The sequence below is a fragment of the Eleutherodactylus coqui genome, chromosome 1 (genome assembly GCF_035609145.1).
Source record: "Eleutherodactylus coqui strain aEleCoq1 chromosome 1, aEleCoq1.hap1, whole genome shotgun sequence".
Lineage (NCBI taxonomy): Eukaryota > Metazoa > Chordata > Amphibia > Anura > Eleutherodactylidae > Eleutherodactylus > Eleutherodactylus coqui.
In genome coordinates this window covers 175,981,963-175,998,110 of record NC_089837.1, presented here as the reverse complement: position 1 = coordinate 175,998,110, position 16,148 = coordinate 175,981,963, and the positions used below count along the sequence as shown (strand labels likewise).

At 39.7% G+C, this 16,148-nt stretch overlaps 1 protein-coding gene across 7 annotated transcripts in view; it reads left to right on the top strand.

The window, feature by feature from the left end:
- Window positions 1-16,148, top strand: part of DST (dystonin) — a 391,490-nt gene that overhangs the window by 325,289 nt on the left and 50,053 nt on the right. For all 7 annotated transcript variants that reach the window (XM_066604043.1, XM_066604051.1, XM_066604016.1 and 4 more), the window contains 10 exons: window positions 267-508; window positions 627-833; window positions 5,986-6,105; window positions 6,180-6,287; window positions 8,964-9,182; window positions 11,717-11,920; window positions 12,599-12,830; window positions 13,142-13,368; window positions 15,166-15,288; window positions 15,853-15,954. In XM_066604043.1, the coding sequence (XP_066460140.1) occupies window positions 267-508; window positions 627-833; window positions 5,986-6,105; window positions 6,180-6,287; window positions 8,964-9,182; window positions 11,717-11,920; window positions 12,599-12,830; window positions 13,142-13,368; window positions 15,166-15,288; window positions 15,853-15,954 (1,784 nt within the window). The remainder of the gene's footprint in view (window positions 1-266; window positions 509-626; window positions 834-5,985; window positions 6,106-6,179; window positions 6,288-8,963; window positions 9,183-11,716; window positions 11,921-12,598; window positions 12,831-13,141; window positions 13,369-15,165; window positions 15,289-15,852; window positions 15,955-16,148) is intronic.

The window sequence follows — 16,148 nt, the reverse complement described above, 5'->3', positions numbered from 1 at the left end:
GCGGAGGGGAGATCTCTCTCTCTCTTCCCCCCCGCTCCCCCTGCTCACTGCTGCAACTCACCTGTCACCCGTGCCGGCAGCCGAACCTTTTCTCTAGAGCGGGCAGATACTCGCTAAGGACAATGCTCGCTTGAGCAATTGCCCTTAGCGAGTGTGCTCGCTCATCACTAGTAATGAGGCTTCTGAGGGGACATGGTAACTTTAACAAATTTTATTCACCCACTTATGTAGTCTATTAAACTTTTGTTTTCTTCTTTCCTACTTAGGAGATGAAGTTGTTGTTATTCAGGAAAAGCTGGATGGAATAAAATCTAGATATTCTGAAATCACAAAGCTAAGCTCTGATGTCTCCAAGGTCTTAGAACAAGCCTTGTACCTGGCAACACAGTTCCATTCAACTCATGACAAGTTGGGTAGGTGGCTGGACAAGGTGGAAGTAGAGATGAAGGGCTATGAAATGCAGGAGCAGAAAACAGAGGAAATGATTGCTGTACAACAAAGAAAGAAGGTAAAATGTGCCTTTTATTACGTGACGATAAATGTGACATTTATTACCAGTGACTGTAACTCACTAGTTGGATTAGCATCAGTACATAATACAATATACGTTCTTCATTCCTTTTAAGGAACTACAGTTAGAAGCCAGGACTAATAAAGCATTGCTGGACTCCTTAAATGAAGTTAGCAGCTCTTTGCTGGAGTTGGTGCCTTGGAGAGCAAGAGAAGGCCTTGACAGGATGGTAACAGAAGACAATGAGCGCTACAAATCCGTAAGCGAAACCCTGACACAAATGGTGGAAGAGATAGATGCTGCCAGATTACGATCTCAGCAGGTACAGAAAACTATTGATTGAATGCTTAAAAAATAATGTTTCTGCTGATTCGATATGCACAGACAACAAAGCGGAGCTTGAAAAGAATTCTAATGTGTGCGATATTTAGAGGCAGGCCATAACTAATCTGTATATTGTGAGCACCATCTGGCTTCATTGTTCACAGAGCATCCTAAGATAGCATGCCTGCCCAGATAAAGAACTGAGAAAGATAACAGCTATGGTATACTACTATATATCATTCCACTAATCCCATATTTATAAAATACATAGGCCTTCTCCATTAGGCTAGCCAAAGGTTTTTACAATGTATTCAGTTGACAGGAATGGGATTAAGAACATCCTGCATCTGTTTACTTTGATTCATCCTGCCATCATTATATATAAGTCCCGTCTTCATCTACATCACAGATATTTCAAAAAGAAAAAAAATCTATCATAACTTGATATAAGAAGTAATGTGGGACTAGAGGACTTGCTGATCAGTGGTAATATTTCTATGTGCCTTATTTTTGACGACCTCTCGCACTAGATGTAGTGTTGTTGCACCTTCTTGATGAATATCCAGTTTTGTAGAATAGTCCACATTTATTAAATTTATCCATATTCTGTAGTTTAAAAACTTAAACTACATTTATATTAAACTTAAGACAATTATATGGTCATTCACATGGCATATGGTCTGCAGCTGTCGGGGCATGCTAGGAGTTGTATTTCTCCAGCAGATATAGGGGAAGAGATAGATTTGGAAAATGAAAGGGGTTTTCCAAGAAAATGCTATTGATGACCTATCCTCGACCGATCAGATGCTGTCAGCGCTGCAATAACAAAGGTTGGAGTGGAAGCCTCCACTGACCTCTGTGTAGTGGCCGGCTCTTGTAAGTGGTGCAGGCACGGCTCTCATTAAAGTCAATGAGAGTCGTGCCTGCAGTTAGCAGCGCCAGCCACTACATGGGACATCGGCACAGAGGCTTCTGCTCCGACCCCTGTTATTGCGGTGCTAACAGAATCAGCGTTCAGAAGCTTGCAGCAATATGCTGCTAGCTATTAGGTTGCAGGAGCTTCCATGGATACATCCAGGAGGCAGGGCCAATGGTGGCCGAAAATGTACCCTGCCACTGTTCCAATGTAGCATGTAAGATGTCATCTTTTCACTTGCACAGTCAGTGTCTGTCAGTGAGCCGTTGGGTTACGACGAGAGAGGAATGTTATAATATTGGTGGTGTGTTGCCTGCTGGGTTATCAACATGGAGCGCCATTTGTTAGCTTTGAGGCACACTGGTGAGTTCACCAACTGCCTGGTAGGCCAGCTCAAGCCTGCTCCTTCAAGTTATAGTATACATGCATTCTGGAATGGCCATTTGAAATATCGCAACTTGAGACAATGAAGAAAAGTAAGCAGATGATTTCCAGCTCCATTCCTAGGTTCTATCACAGATTTCTATCTGCATGCTGTTTTCAGCTATCCAGATGCAAACCTGTGATGGAACTCAGGTACCTAAGCAGAGATGAGTTGTGAACTGGCTGTAAATTAAGTCCTTATAAAAAAGTCAGAAAGAGCTGCTGCAGGGTGGGGAATCACTTTCTAAGTATAGGACAGAAGCTTCCAAGTGTCTCCAAATGTGCTTTCCGTTTTGAACATATGTTTTAAATATGTATCTATGTATTGCAGTTAAAGAAGCACATTTTTCGTGCCTGCCACCCTCACTTGATTTCCTGTCACACTCTGGATGTCTCCTATGTATATTAGTCATGGGGGTGAACTATGATCTCCTTCATTATCACTATGTGACAGGAGCTGTAATCATCAGCAGTAACTGTGATAGGAGTTTTTGCACACCACCTCTCAGCATCCTATGTGGTACCATCCTTGTAATCGCATCATACATAAGGCTTTGGTAACTGAGCTCTGGTGACCCTTTGAGGGAGCAGAAAGGCAAGTAATTCCCAGAGGGTCACCACGAGATCACATGACATAGAAAAATACCCCATGGTCCATCTAGTGTGCCCCTGCATTCAAGGCAGCTTGTTGATTTTCCAACCACATCTGATGGAAATTTGCTCTACTCTTTCAGTAAAGGAATATTTCCTAACATTGCTTCTGATCTCCCCCCCCCAACTAATCTCAGATTGTGCCCACTTGTTCTAGTATTTAGCCTCCTAATAAATACGCATTCCTCCTGAACTTATTTATACCTAGATCTGAGCCCTTACAACTAGAAGTCCAAACAGGCCCAAACATGTTATCATTCTGAAAATCATCTGAGAATACATAAAAAACGAACTATTCATATGGTCGGCGACGGCCTTATCTCCATTATTATAGTTATTATCCCCATTCTTAATTTTTGTAATTCCACAGTTTTTTTTCTTTCTGTCACTGATATACCTGAGAAATGTTTTAATGGATTTGGCCATTTCTTCCTCGTTTTGTGCTTTAGTAGTATTATTAATATGTTATGCCTCTTTCTGTCTAAGTTTATACAACTCTCTGTTAGCTACACTTCCAGTGTCTTTGAACTTCCTAGATTCAGACGTCTTTTCTTTTATTACTAACTTCTCCAGTGAAGTATCGAGGTTTCTTTTTCCTTTTCCTTTTGCTAGTTTGTTTGACATACAGCTCAGTTGCCTTTAAAATGGCCATTTATATTGGTGTCCACTGGGCACATACTGCAGTTGTATTCAACCCTGTTAATTCATTTAAAAAAAACCTCATCCGTGTCCTTGAAATTAGACCTGCTTCACATCTGTGTTCGAACCTCTGATCCGAGGTTCTGTCGTCCGTTTGGCATTGTTTGGTTCCATTCTGAGATTTAGTCATTTGACCATGGGGCTTCCCATTTACTGCTCCTTGAGCGAAGCAGGAAAGCCGAACACCGGGAGCACGTGTGAACCCAACTGTCAGGGAACTGGTGTCCGGGTAACTGGCAGTCCCTGAAAACTTCCCGCAACCCCTGTCCTTACCTGCTTGCCCCCCTAGGCTAGGTCCTAGGGCAACAACTGGGCGACAGTCCCTAGACTGACTAGGGATGCGAGGCAGGAACCAGACACATAGACATTACAAGAACAAGCAAACACAAAGGCGGGTCAGACAATCCGGGTCAGCAACAGAGAGGAATGTGGTACAAGGGGTCAGGCAAAAGTCAAAGTCCAAAGCAACAAGTCAAAGCTGGAAGTCAAATGCAGGAAACGCAATTGTAGCTGGAAACCAAACATACACTGGCAATCACAGGAAAAAACTGAGGGCGGAGAGCCAGACAGCAGCAGGACCCAATTAAGGACACTGGAAGGAATAGCCCCCAGCGCCTGCAGAGGCAGAGCACGCTAGTCAGGGTCTCATGTCAACAGGGACGTGGCGCGGTACGGCATCCGCTGCGTCCCCAGCAACCCAGTTACCCCAGCGGCCATTGGAGGTCACAAGGACCGGAACTACCCTGCGCCGCACCCCAGCAGCCCAGGTGACAGGGAGAGCGATGCGGGCACGGAGCCCCAGAGAGCCTCTGGTCCTGACATCACCCTTAGTCTTTCTAAAATCCAATACTTTGGTTGTAGTAAAGGATTTCTCAAAGTCTGTTCTTATGTCAAACCATAAACATTGACCCAACTGAAGAGAATTTTTCAGATATAAAGGTAATACTAGCTGACTTATATTTAATAAGAGAATAGTTATATAATGAATAAAATAAAACAACAGAGTGTCTCTTTAAGGTGAAGAATTCTACATATAATTTTTTCTATGCCACCTACAAAAAGTAAATGAGTGCATTTTATAAGAGTAAATACTCCTGATTCATATACATTTTGTAGGTGGTGTATGATTGCAGACGGTGTATTGTGGTTCATTTAAAGGTGCAGCTAAAAATACAAATAGAAACATCAGATATGTGTACTCCTGACTATAACTCTGAAGGCCCATTTACACGCAAAGATAATCTTTCAAACAATTGAAAGATTGAAAGTTTTAGCAATCTTTTTGCATAAAGTGTTAATTGCCAGTAATGCCCATTACAACTTTATCATCTTCATTTGCATGTAAATGGACCTCCAGGAACTGTTTGCAGAGCCCAGCTTGTGACTAATCACACGCCCAGCTGTTTGCAAACAGCTGCATTGTTTTTCCTGCAGCTCCCGGCAGAGTACAATGTAATCTCCTGACTCCCATGGATAACACAGCATGTGGTCTGTTGAGAGATACTTTATCTCTCTGCAGCTAAACGATGGATTTTAAGTTCACCTTAAAATCATCATTCAGATGAAAAGTGCATAATCGCAGCATTTACACGTAACGATTATTGCTCATTTTCGGTCGTTTTGAGCGATAATCATGTAAACAGGCCTATAGATCATGTGCAATAACTTTGTTTGCAGCTCCAGCTATTGTTAAACTAGCAGCAGGTTCCGAGAATGCCAGGCATGGTTAAAATAAAGATCGCACTCATCAAAATGTCAGGATGAGCTTTGATGTTCGTCAGAAAAATAATATTAAAGAATTGGAAAGAAACGGCACACTGTGTTCAGATTAGGCTCCTGACTACAGATACACAGTGACATGTCCTTGAAGGACAAGAAGATGGAAATTAACCACAAGGACGATAATCACTGGAGCTGACAAGCATATTATCACAGGGGGACTTTCATCTCTTTTAGTTGGAATCCTCAGGATTGTACTCATTCAGCAGCCATAAATGTCACAGTGAAAGGAGTCCTTATGTGCAGCGAGTCCACTGTTACTGAACTCTATGTAATATGCAGAAACTAGAGGTCATCATTCACACTATGTAATGGGACTATATTAGAGGAACAGACACATATTCCCTCTCAATCACCGTTATGGGTTTGAATATTAAGTTTTCCAAGTAGGGCAGCAAACCTTCATTACATAGATGAAACAGTTGGGACTATCTTCCTTTTGTGTTATCGCTTTGCACTTCTAGTATTTTGTAGAACACTGCATATAATATTAAATGGTGTTAGTACACATGGAAGCTTTAAAAATAGGTTTCACTAATCTTGCTGGGTTCACATCCTATTCTGAGCGGTTTGCTTTGAAGCATCCGGCATAATGACAATACTGTTCTTGTAATGCTATAATATGTTATTGCTTCATGGCCATGCAGCATTATGTCATGTAACCCTATTAATTTGGTTGCAGTTCGAGCAGGCGGTGGGCGCTGAGCATATATGGATTGAGGATACTAAAAGTAAAATGATGGCACTCGGTCACATTAGGCTTGAGCAAGACCAGACAATGGTTCAGCTACAAGTTCAAAAGGTAATGAAATGTACTAGCCGCAGACCAATGTGGAATTAGTTTACAGGAACTGATAAATGTTTTCCTCCTCACAGGGATTTACCATGGAGATTCTAAGGCACAAGGATACAGTAGATGAACTGGTCAAATCAGGACATGAAATTCTTAGTTCTTTCAGTGAAGATGAGAAACAAACTATGCTGGTATGTTCAGCTCTAAACAAGTGTATGTGTATATACCTTCTTTCCATCTGTCTTCGTCATCGGGATCTGGGACGCACCCGCTACCTGTACTGTAGATACACTTGTACTCTCCAGCCCATTAATTGTGGGCCCAGACTTTGACATGATGACCACAAAAAGGTCCAGAAAAGTTACTCGCTGCTGGTGTTAATCAGTATTTTACCTTTTTTTTTGCTCTCTCCTTCTACCCTGCTACTTCTTGTTAATGTTACCTTTTTATGCATTGATGACTGCAGAGATTATAATGTAATTAAAAGAGGACATACACATCATTTTCATAACTACAGGCTGAGCCGTTTCCACATTTTCTCTGGGGCCCCCAGAGTACCCCTATCTGCCTTTAGTAATATCATTTTGCTGATGAGTTGAAATGTGTCATTTTTGGGGGAAAAGCTCAATACTACTTTTGCTTTTACTCATCACTGCATAATGCTCTGGCCTCAGAAGTGAGATTTACTCAGTGGTTGATCAGTAATGCAGGCAACTTTGTCAAGTAGCATTATAAACCTTTCTATCCATGCACAAAGAGCAGTGGGAGGGAAACTAAATACCCCTATTATAATGGATGATCAGCAGCTAATCAGCAAATTTTACAATACATTTAAGGCCCATTTACACGCAACGATTATCGCTCAAAATTTGTTCAAACGACAGCATATGAGCGATAATTGTTGCATGTAAACACTGCCGTTGTTCACTCTTCGGCTGAACGATGATTTTAAGGTATGCTTAAAATTCATCATTCAGCCAGAGAGAGATAGCAGGGACTGCACGCTGTGTTCTGCACAAGAGTTGGAGATTACATTGCATTCTGCCGACAGCCTGTGCGAGAACAAAGCAGCTGTGTGCAGAGCTCAGACCACATACTGTGATCTGCAAACAGCTTCCGGAGGCTTTTTTATATGCTAATGAAGCTAATAAAGTGCTAATGGACATTAGTGTCCATTAACATTTTTTGCAAAACAATTGCTAAAACTGTCAATCTTTCAATCATTTGAAAGATTGTCTTTGTGTGTAAATGGGCCTTTAGCGTATAAGCAATTTATGAAATTAAAATGATAAGAGATTACCTGTCAATAACTGGCTGTTTGAAGATGTCTAATGAATGGACGACAGTTGACAGAACAATCAAACGCTAATATTTTGGACATCACTTATCTTATATGAGAGGTCAGCTCTACAAATAAAGGTTAGTTAAAGCGGCCCTCCAAAGCCTGAACAAACAAAGATGGATGAACCACTTCGCTGACTACATGATGCAATACTGTGCACTAGTATATAGCGGTAGTCTAAGACAGTGTTCCCCAACTCCAGTCCTCAGGGACCGCCAACTGGTCATGTTTTCAGGATTTCCTCAGTGTTACACAGGTGATGTCATTATTGTCAGTGCCTCAGGCATTGCCACAGGTGTTCTCCCTACAGGATATCCTGAAACCATGACCTGTTGGTGGTCCCCAAGGACTGGGGTTGGGGACCCCTGGTCTAAGACACTGCATACTCCTCTGACTGGTCAGCACTGCTCGTGTGGACAGCACTGGTCAATCAAAGCAGGTGTAGTGTCTTATAGTAATGATACATACTAGTGCACAGTGAATCAGGCTGTCGGAGAAGCTAGTGAGGCCATCTGTGTTTGTTCAGGCTCGGAGCGTTGCCTTAATCAGTCTGCCCGATTGTTTGATCATTGTTTCTTGTAAACAGGGTAGCAATCTGCCCAGAAGTCAGCAAATGCTCTTTGTTGGCTGATTGGATCTGCTGTGCTGCTGCAGAACTCCTTATTATTGGCAGCACATCTCCCTGTGTAAGCAGTAGATGTGCTGCTGATACTGACGAAAATGTATGTGTATCATTTATCCCCCATATAGGCTGAGTCAGCTTGTGTAAAGGTCAGGTAAACTATCTCATGTCGAACCATGTAAAACATTCCTAGGATTCTACCATGTACACTTACATTCTATGTTTATTATTGTAATTGCCATTTAATGTATATAGATCAGCCTGGGCACAGAAGGCTATTCAAGCTTTGGGCAAATTAGCAGTAATACATACCCCGATCACCCAAAAAGCACAGGATCCAATGGATCCCTGGGCAAAGTGATTGCAGCTTTTCTTCAATATGAGCGTTTTTTGAGTGAAGTGCATAGCATGAATACTGGGAGAGGCTGGATTGTCTTGGATGTTCCATATCCAGAACTTGCCAGTGAATGTTACAATACATGTGCGCTGCACACTAGGCCAAATAGCCATCACACAATGGATTCTGTCCAGCTTCATCAATCTGTTAGCAGTGATGCACTAATGCACTTTCTGTCAATGCTTACTATATGATAAAACAATGTATCCAGATGTTACGTTATTCTACAGCAGGCTATTTTTATATGGTAACCCTCATAAGACATAGAGACATTTTAATAAGATGTATGTGAAGCATCATGATGACTACATTCCTTGCTTTGATACGTAATTTATACTATACCTATAAGGTCATGCAGTGAGAATGCAATTACTGCTAGTTAGTCAGCTGAATTGTAAACTCAGATGCATTCCTTATTAATATCACATTATCCTCTTCCTCATGAATGAGACATACAATGTATCTAGAACACAATTCTGGAATGACTGTTGTGTTTGCATCTCAAGAACAAGCTGACAAACCTGGAGAAGAATTATGACCACATCTGTCATTTGAACGCTGAAAGGAACCTTCAGCTGGAGCGAGCGGTGTCCTTGGTCAACCAGTTCTGGGAAACTTATGAGGAACTTTGGCCATGGTTGACAGAGACAGAGGAAGTCATATCAGAATTACCCCCACCAGCACTAAATTATGACACATTGAAAGAGCAGCAAGAAGATATCCGGGTAAGAACTGCTAGCACTGAAATATTGCATTTTTAAAGGGACATTGTTACCAGCAAGTAACGTTCGGTTATTTAAAAATAGGGAAATGTTATTAGTGTGTTTGTTTGTTTTCTCCAATTCAATCATTTATTTATATGTACGCATTTATTTTGTATTATGTTTTATATAATAAAGCCTACAGAAATAGTGGGAAAGGGACCAATATAATTAGAAATCACCATACCATACAACAATTCAGGTTCCCATATCTATATACATATGTATAGTGGCTGTACAAACAGAGACACCAAAATAGAAAGTGTGCAAACCACCAAAGTCTTATGAATATAAAACTTTATTATGTGCCTAAAAAAATGTAAATAATTTAAAAAGCCCTAAGTAACACAGAAAACACTTGAGATATCCGCAGAGTCCACTAATTAATAATAAATAATCGCACTTAGAATATAATTCAAGATATGTATCAAAAGATATAGCAGTCACGTATCATATAAATTAGATACAAAGACAAAGGTGGTAGCGCCGGAATGTACGTTGGAGCTTCATTAATAGTAATAATAGCATAGCGCCTTAATAATATGATACAATAATTGTCACTATTGAAATTTTTACTTAATTATTTCTGACAGTTTTTTACCCCTCTTTTTGGGGCCTGTGCCTGATTATAGGACTATTTACACGGGACAACTGTTGGCTAAATAATCTGTACAATCGGGGGACATTAACCGCTAGTCCTTAGTACTTGTGCAGAACATTTAGACCGCTGAGTATCACTCACCTCTCACTAAGTGCTTCACTTAGATGAAGCAAAAAGTGAGCGAACCAGTGATAATTTCTATGCTGGTTGAAACAAAAGAATTTTGCTTGATAATCGTCCCATGTTTAATGGCCCTTATATTAAGGGATCTCAAGATAATAACATAATCATTGATAAGACTAGGAGCAGATAATAATGGAGCAGGTAACTGATGTCTCTGCTTCACCTTTGCATTCAAGTGTATCTGCAACTGAGGTTGCAGATGTGGTTACATTTGGGACATTTGGCATGCAGAACAACCACCAAAATTTGGGACTGTCCTTCGGGGTTCTGGACCATTGAGAAGCATGGTTTATGAATGTAGTGTTGGGCTCGGATAGGGTTCCAGCCTATGAATGTAAACTACAATACTTCCATTTACTCACAACAGGCTTGGATAGAAATTAATTAGAAAATGCTACATCCTTTTATAAAACAGTGATTAAGCGTTATTTGCATCCAACTGGACAACCTGCATATGGTCGTTAGTCTGGTTATCATCTAATTATAGTGTTCTTATCCAAATTATGTCTCTTGGGAATGTTTCAAAATAACATGAGAGGACTGCAGGGAATATAAACTCCCCCGTGTCTTCCCAAGCAGACAGCCCTTGTAAAGCAGCCATGATGATGTGAAAAGGCAAAAGAACTGTATGAAGGAATTGTTGTTTATGCAATTGCCTAATAAGTTATTTAATGTGCATCCAAAAGTGAAATGTCATCATTATAAGTATGTGGAACAGACAAGTTGTGGCCATTTCAGTTTTTTTTTGTATTTCAAGAAACTTTGACAAACAAGGTGCAAATCTTTATATACTAATAGTACTAATTTCAAAACATGAAGTCATTATGTGTTATCTCTATTGGCTCTGGAAACACTGTAGCCTTCAGAGGCCATACTTTTCACCTCCTCAATCCACAACAATAATGTTTTTGTTAAAGTGTCACATAACAGGTGATGTGTATATTGTGATGATCACAGGCATTACCTTATCTGATGCACAACCTTCCATTACTGTTTTCAACAGTCTCTTAATTACATTTTGCCTCCACAGTTTGAGTACAGATAAGGTTCAGTAGATATTATATTCTACATCATCGTTCTCAGCCTTCTTTGTAAAATACCCGCTAGTGGCAACTAGAAGCTTTGGACTGGAGGGTACTTCAGCTTTACTTTCTAAATGACAAATGTTTCGGGTATATTAGGTAGTGGTAGAGCTCCAGAGCTTTTCCAACTAGATCAAACAACCTCATATTCTAATGTAGCTGGTGTTTCTACTTGGGCCTTTTTATGTTTAGCTCCGTTTTCCTCTTGATAGCATCAAGGTATTAGTAATGGGAAAATCTACACCTCAGCATTTCTGCCAGTTACCACCTGCTGACAAATAATAGTGTACTTAAGAGATAACTATGATCTGTGTTTCGCTATACTGTCACAAGTAGTATTTGATAAATCATTGGGTTGATGGTGATGTATTCAGCTCATGAATATGTAAATTTTGATTTTCTGTGCCCACTCTACGTAAGCTCTTACTATAAATTTAGTGAGATTATATATATATATATATATATATATATATATATATATATATATATATATATATGGCATTCTGCCTGCATCATTAGTGAGCTCTTGGTTTAGATTTCTTTGTCAGCTGGATACATTAAGAGCGCATAAACCAGAGATGTTGGGGAGTTTGGTTCTAGAACATTATTAACCAGTTTGTATTTTGTTCTAGCAACTCCGGGAACTAATTGCTGAGCACAAGCCTCATATAGATAAAATGAATAAAACTGGACCACAACTGCTGGAACTCAGTCCTGAAGAAGGGTTCTTCATCCAGGAGAAATATATAACAGCCGACACACTGTATAGTGATATTAAGGAGATCGTTAAGAAACGTGCAATTGCTCTGGAAGAGGCTATTTCCCAGTCCTCACAGGTACTAAACAGATTGATTTCCAACTTTCAGCACACAAACCAATAGTGGCAAAAAGAGTTGGCAAAATGTATTTAGCCATTTATACAGTATCAAATTGACTGGTGGAATTATGTCTTAAGAATAATGTTTCAATAGGCGTATTTATTAAGACAAATACGGTAGCATGCTCATTACTCAATATATATATATACCTTATTCAAGAACATGGCATGTACTAGACAAATTCCAATGGTATACATCCAAGAGCAAGGGTGCTGGCCTGACAAAATTCCTTGTACCATGTTGGATGGTATAATCTGGTATAAGGGTAAAACATATTAGATTCAAGGGGCTGTACCAGAATATGGATAGGGGATAAAAGTCTGATCAATGGGGGCCTCACTGGTGACACCCCCACTGATCCTGAGAACCGGGGTTCCGTTTGCCCCACAGGTGTATTTCAAAAGTAACGTAAGTGACTGGGAAACGTTTTCCAGTCTTGTAGTGCAACGGTATTGTGTGTCACACAATTAATAAATAGATTTTATGTCACATAAATTACTGATAATATATCTTATACCTCCATTGCTACCATTAAAGATGAAAAAAAATGAAAGCCAAATTTGTAAGAAAAATAGAAAGTATTTGAGGATGAGGGTAACTGAATTGTATTTACATTGCTTTCCAATTCCTTTCTAGTTCCATGACAAGATTGAACCAACCCTTGAAAGCCTCGAGCGAATAGCTGAGCGCCTGAGGCAGCCACCCTCAATCTCGGCCGAGTGCGAGAAGATCAGAGAACAGATAAACGAAAATAAAAATGTTTCTGTTGAGCTTGAAAAGCTTCAGCCTGTCTATGAGACACTCAAGATGCGGGGAGAGGAAATGATTGCTCGCTCCGAAGGTGCCGATAAGGACATCTCAGCCAAAGGTAATCCATTGTAGAAGACGGGAACTATCCTTATCATTCTCAAGAATGGGAAATAGCCCAGTCTTCAATATTCTTTTCATAAATAAAGTTCTGTTTTCCATGGCTCTCTGTGAAATATCTTTATGAAATGCAATTTGGCAAGATAAAGCTCGTGCTATGATCTGCCTCTTCTAGAATTTAGGAGTCATTAAGGACTCATTGCACTTTTATTTTCAACTACAGTAATGCTCAAACTATGAAGAAGTCGGCTTTTATTAAAAGTGAATCTGATTGCAGACATAGTTGTTTATATAGTGTGTTTTCTTTGCCAGCTGTTCAAGATAAGCTTGACCAAATGGTCTTTGTCTGGGAGGACATCCAGGCTTTGACAGAGGAAAGGGAGGCCCAGTTGTTGGATGTGATGGAGCTGGCAGAGAAGTTTTGGTGTGATCACATTGCATTAATAGCCACTATAAAAGACACCCAAGAATTTATCCGTGAACTCGATGAACCTGGAGTTGATCCCTCTGTTGTGAAACAGCAACAAGAGGCAGCAGAGGTGAGGAGACTGAGAAAACCTTAGCGAGGAACAAGATGGCAACACACAGTCACAATATACTCCTTTTTTCTCTACTAAAACTGTGCTGTGTGGATTTCAAACTTTCACCTATGGGAATGTGTTAGTCTGAATTTTGCTATCATGTAAACTTATCTAAATGTGGACTGTATAATGTTCTGCGTCTGCTGGCGCACTTGGAAATGGCGGTACATTAGGGTTCCCCATAACTTCCCCAGTGTATTACTGCATTGTCTAGTGGAAAGACTGATACTGATATTAGGTATATATTAGAATACTAAGGAGCAGAATTATGAAAATTGTCTAAAATGAAAACTGACTTTGTTGCCCACATCAACCAATCACAGAGAAGTTTTTATTTTTCCAAGAGCACTATGAGGAATGAAAGCTGCACCGTGATTGGTCAACAAAGACCATTTTTGTTTTAGTTTCAGAAATCTCCCCCTGAAAGTTTTAAGTAGTTTCCTAATACATTTATATATCTAATCTATCTTTGTGTGCGCCCACAATAAATTTACATATCTGCTGCCTTGGCTCTGTGTAGCAACGAGCAATGACATAAATTTATGTCAGCCACTCCGCCAGCAATTTCGATCCCTCCAGCAGGAAAAACAACTGAAAGAGGCTGTTACTAGCAGCCTGTAGTTCAGGTGATGTCATCGTGACCTGATTGGTTCTCCTGATGATGTCATCGGAGTCACAGCTGCTCAAGCCACTGCTAGAGTTGGCTAGGAAAGTTTGTTATAGTAACAAACTTTCCAAGCCTTTTTACTTATGTTACAGCCTCTCTCTCACGCTCTCGCCTTCTTTCATGTCAATGTGAGATTGGATGAGAGAGAGATTGAACCTAATGTAAAACAACATACATTAACCCCAAGTTAACCCTTTGTATTACTATCACCTATAATATTTCGTTAAATATATTACATTTATAAGGGTACATTCACATAGCATATAGCAGACTAGCAGACTATATATAGCAGATTATAGTGCAATTCTGTACCAAAATCTGCAACATAATTTGCGCTGTAGGTTTTGGTATAGATCCATGTCACAATCCACAGCACATTACACCATAGATGCAGATTTTGATACACTTTTTGACAAAGACCAGCAGTTGATTTCACCTTTCCAACTGAAAAGGTGAAGTCTGCTGTGAATTCTGTGTTATGCAGAATTTAAGGGGATTTAGCGCAGTAGAAAATCTGTATGGACATACCATACCCTTATATTAGTTTTTTACATCAATTAATTTAATCATTAATTCCATGTATATAAATTAAAAATCATAAATTAAATATAAATTAAAATTTAAAACAATTAATGTTCAATATTAATGTCAAGTCTCCTAAATGTGACATTTTGCAAACGTGCTTCCAAAATGAAGTAAACAAGTGGAAATATACAAATATTGTATCTGATAAAAAATGAGTACAAAATGTATGTACATATTTGACATAATGAAAAACTGATAATTTTCTAAAATTTTCCTCAACGTTGGCATTTTAATATATGCAAATTGTATCAGTCTACTTTAACCACCTAAATAAAGTACAATATGTGTCAAAAAGACATTATCAGGATTACTCGGATGTGTGAAAGCCTTACAGAGTTATTCTCTGTTAAAGTGACTCATACCAGATTTCCAAACTTGAAAGGAATAAACTGTGTGCGAATGATCCCAAAACATTAATGGTAACTGCTCTCTCCTTACCCGTGTGACGCTGACCGTCGTTACATTTTCTGTATATTATTGACAATAACTATTTATTTTTTTAGGCCATTAAAGAAGAGATTGATGGGCTTCAAGAAGAGCTGGATGTTGTGACTGCTCTTGGGGCAGAGCTGACCTCTGCTTGTGGAGAACCTGATAAACCTGTTGTGAATAAAAATATTGATGAAGTAAGCACTCTTGCAGATTTTGGGGGATAAGTGACATTATTGAGAGTCAGTATGATAACATTTTTGTACAAAGCTGCAGAATATGTATGCCATATAAATGAGTAAAATAAATAAATATAAATATGGAATAATACGTTTATATTGTATCCTGCCCTGCAGGAAAGAGGTTCGTGAAGCTAAAAAACTTAGGGTGGTTTCACATCTGCCTCAGAACCTCCGACTGGAGGTACCGTCGCAGATTCCGCTGAAAATACCAAAAGAAAAAGCACTGCATGGAGCGCTTTTTGGGGGGCGGAAAGCGGACAGACCCCATTATAGTCAGCAGGGTCTGCCCAGTGCAGTCCGGAGACTGAACTATTAGGCCCCAGTGATTCCCCTCTCCTGCTCTCTGAGCGGAGCTGGAAAGGGGAATCCCCAGCACAGATGTGCAAGCACCCTTACATCCCTAGTAGTCAAACTTTGGGCTCAATAAGCCAACGTATTATTTTCTCCTTTGTTCTAAATATGACATTTCATTACAAATATATTTTAGATTTATTGTGCTTTTTATATCCTTATTTCCAGCTAATCTCCACATGGGAAATGTTGAATAAAACTTGGAAAGATCGAGTTGACAAACTGGATGAAGCTATGCAGGCAGCTGTGCAATATCAGGATGGGCTGCAGGTACAGTATAGTACATACCTATGCAATTTATGGAAGATACGTAATATCAAATATTATTACTTCTTTTACAGTTCAGATTCTTTTTGGGGTGTAGTAAAAAAAAGGAGGGAAGGGCACCAGCAGAGGAAATGAAGAATACACCCTAACGTAACAAATATTAAAACTACTACTGAAAATATGGTATCCATGTGTTT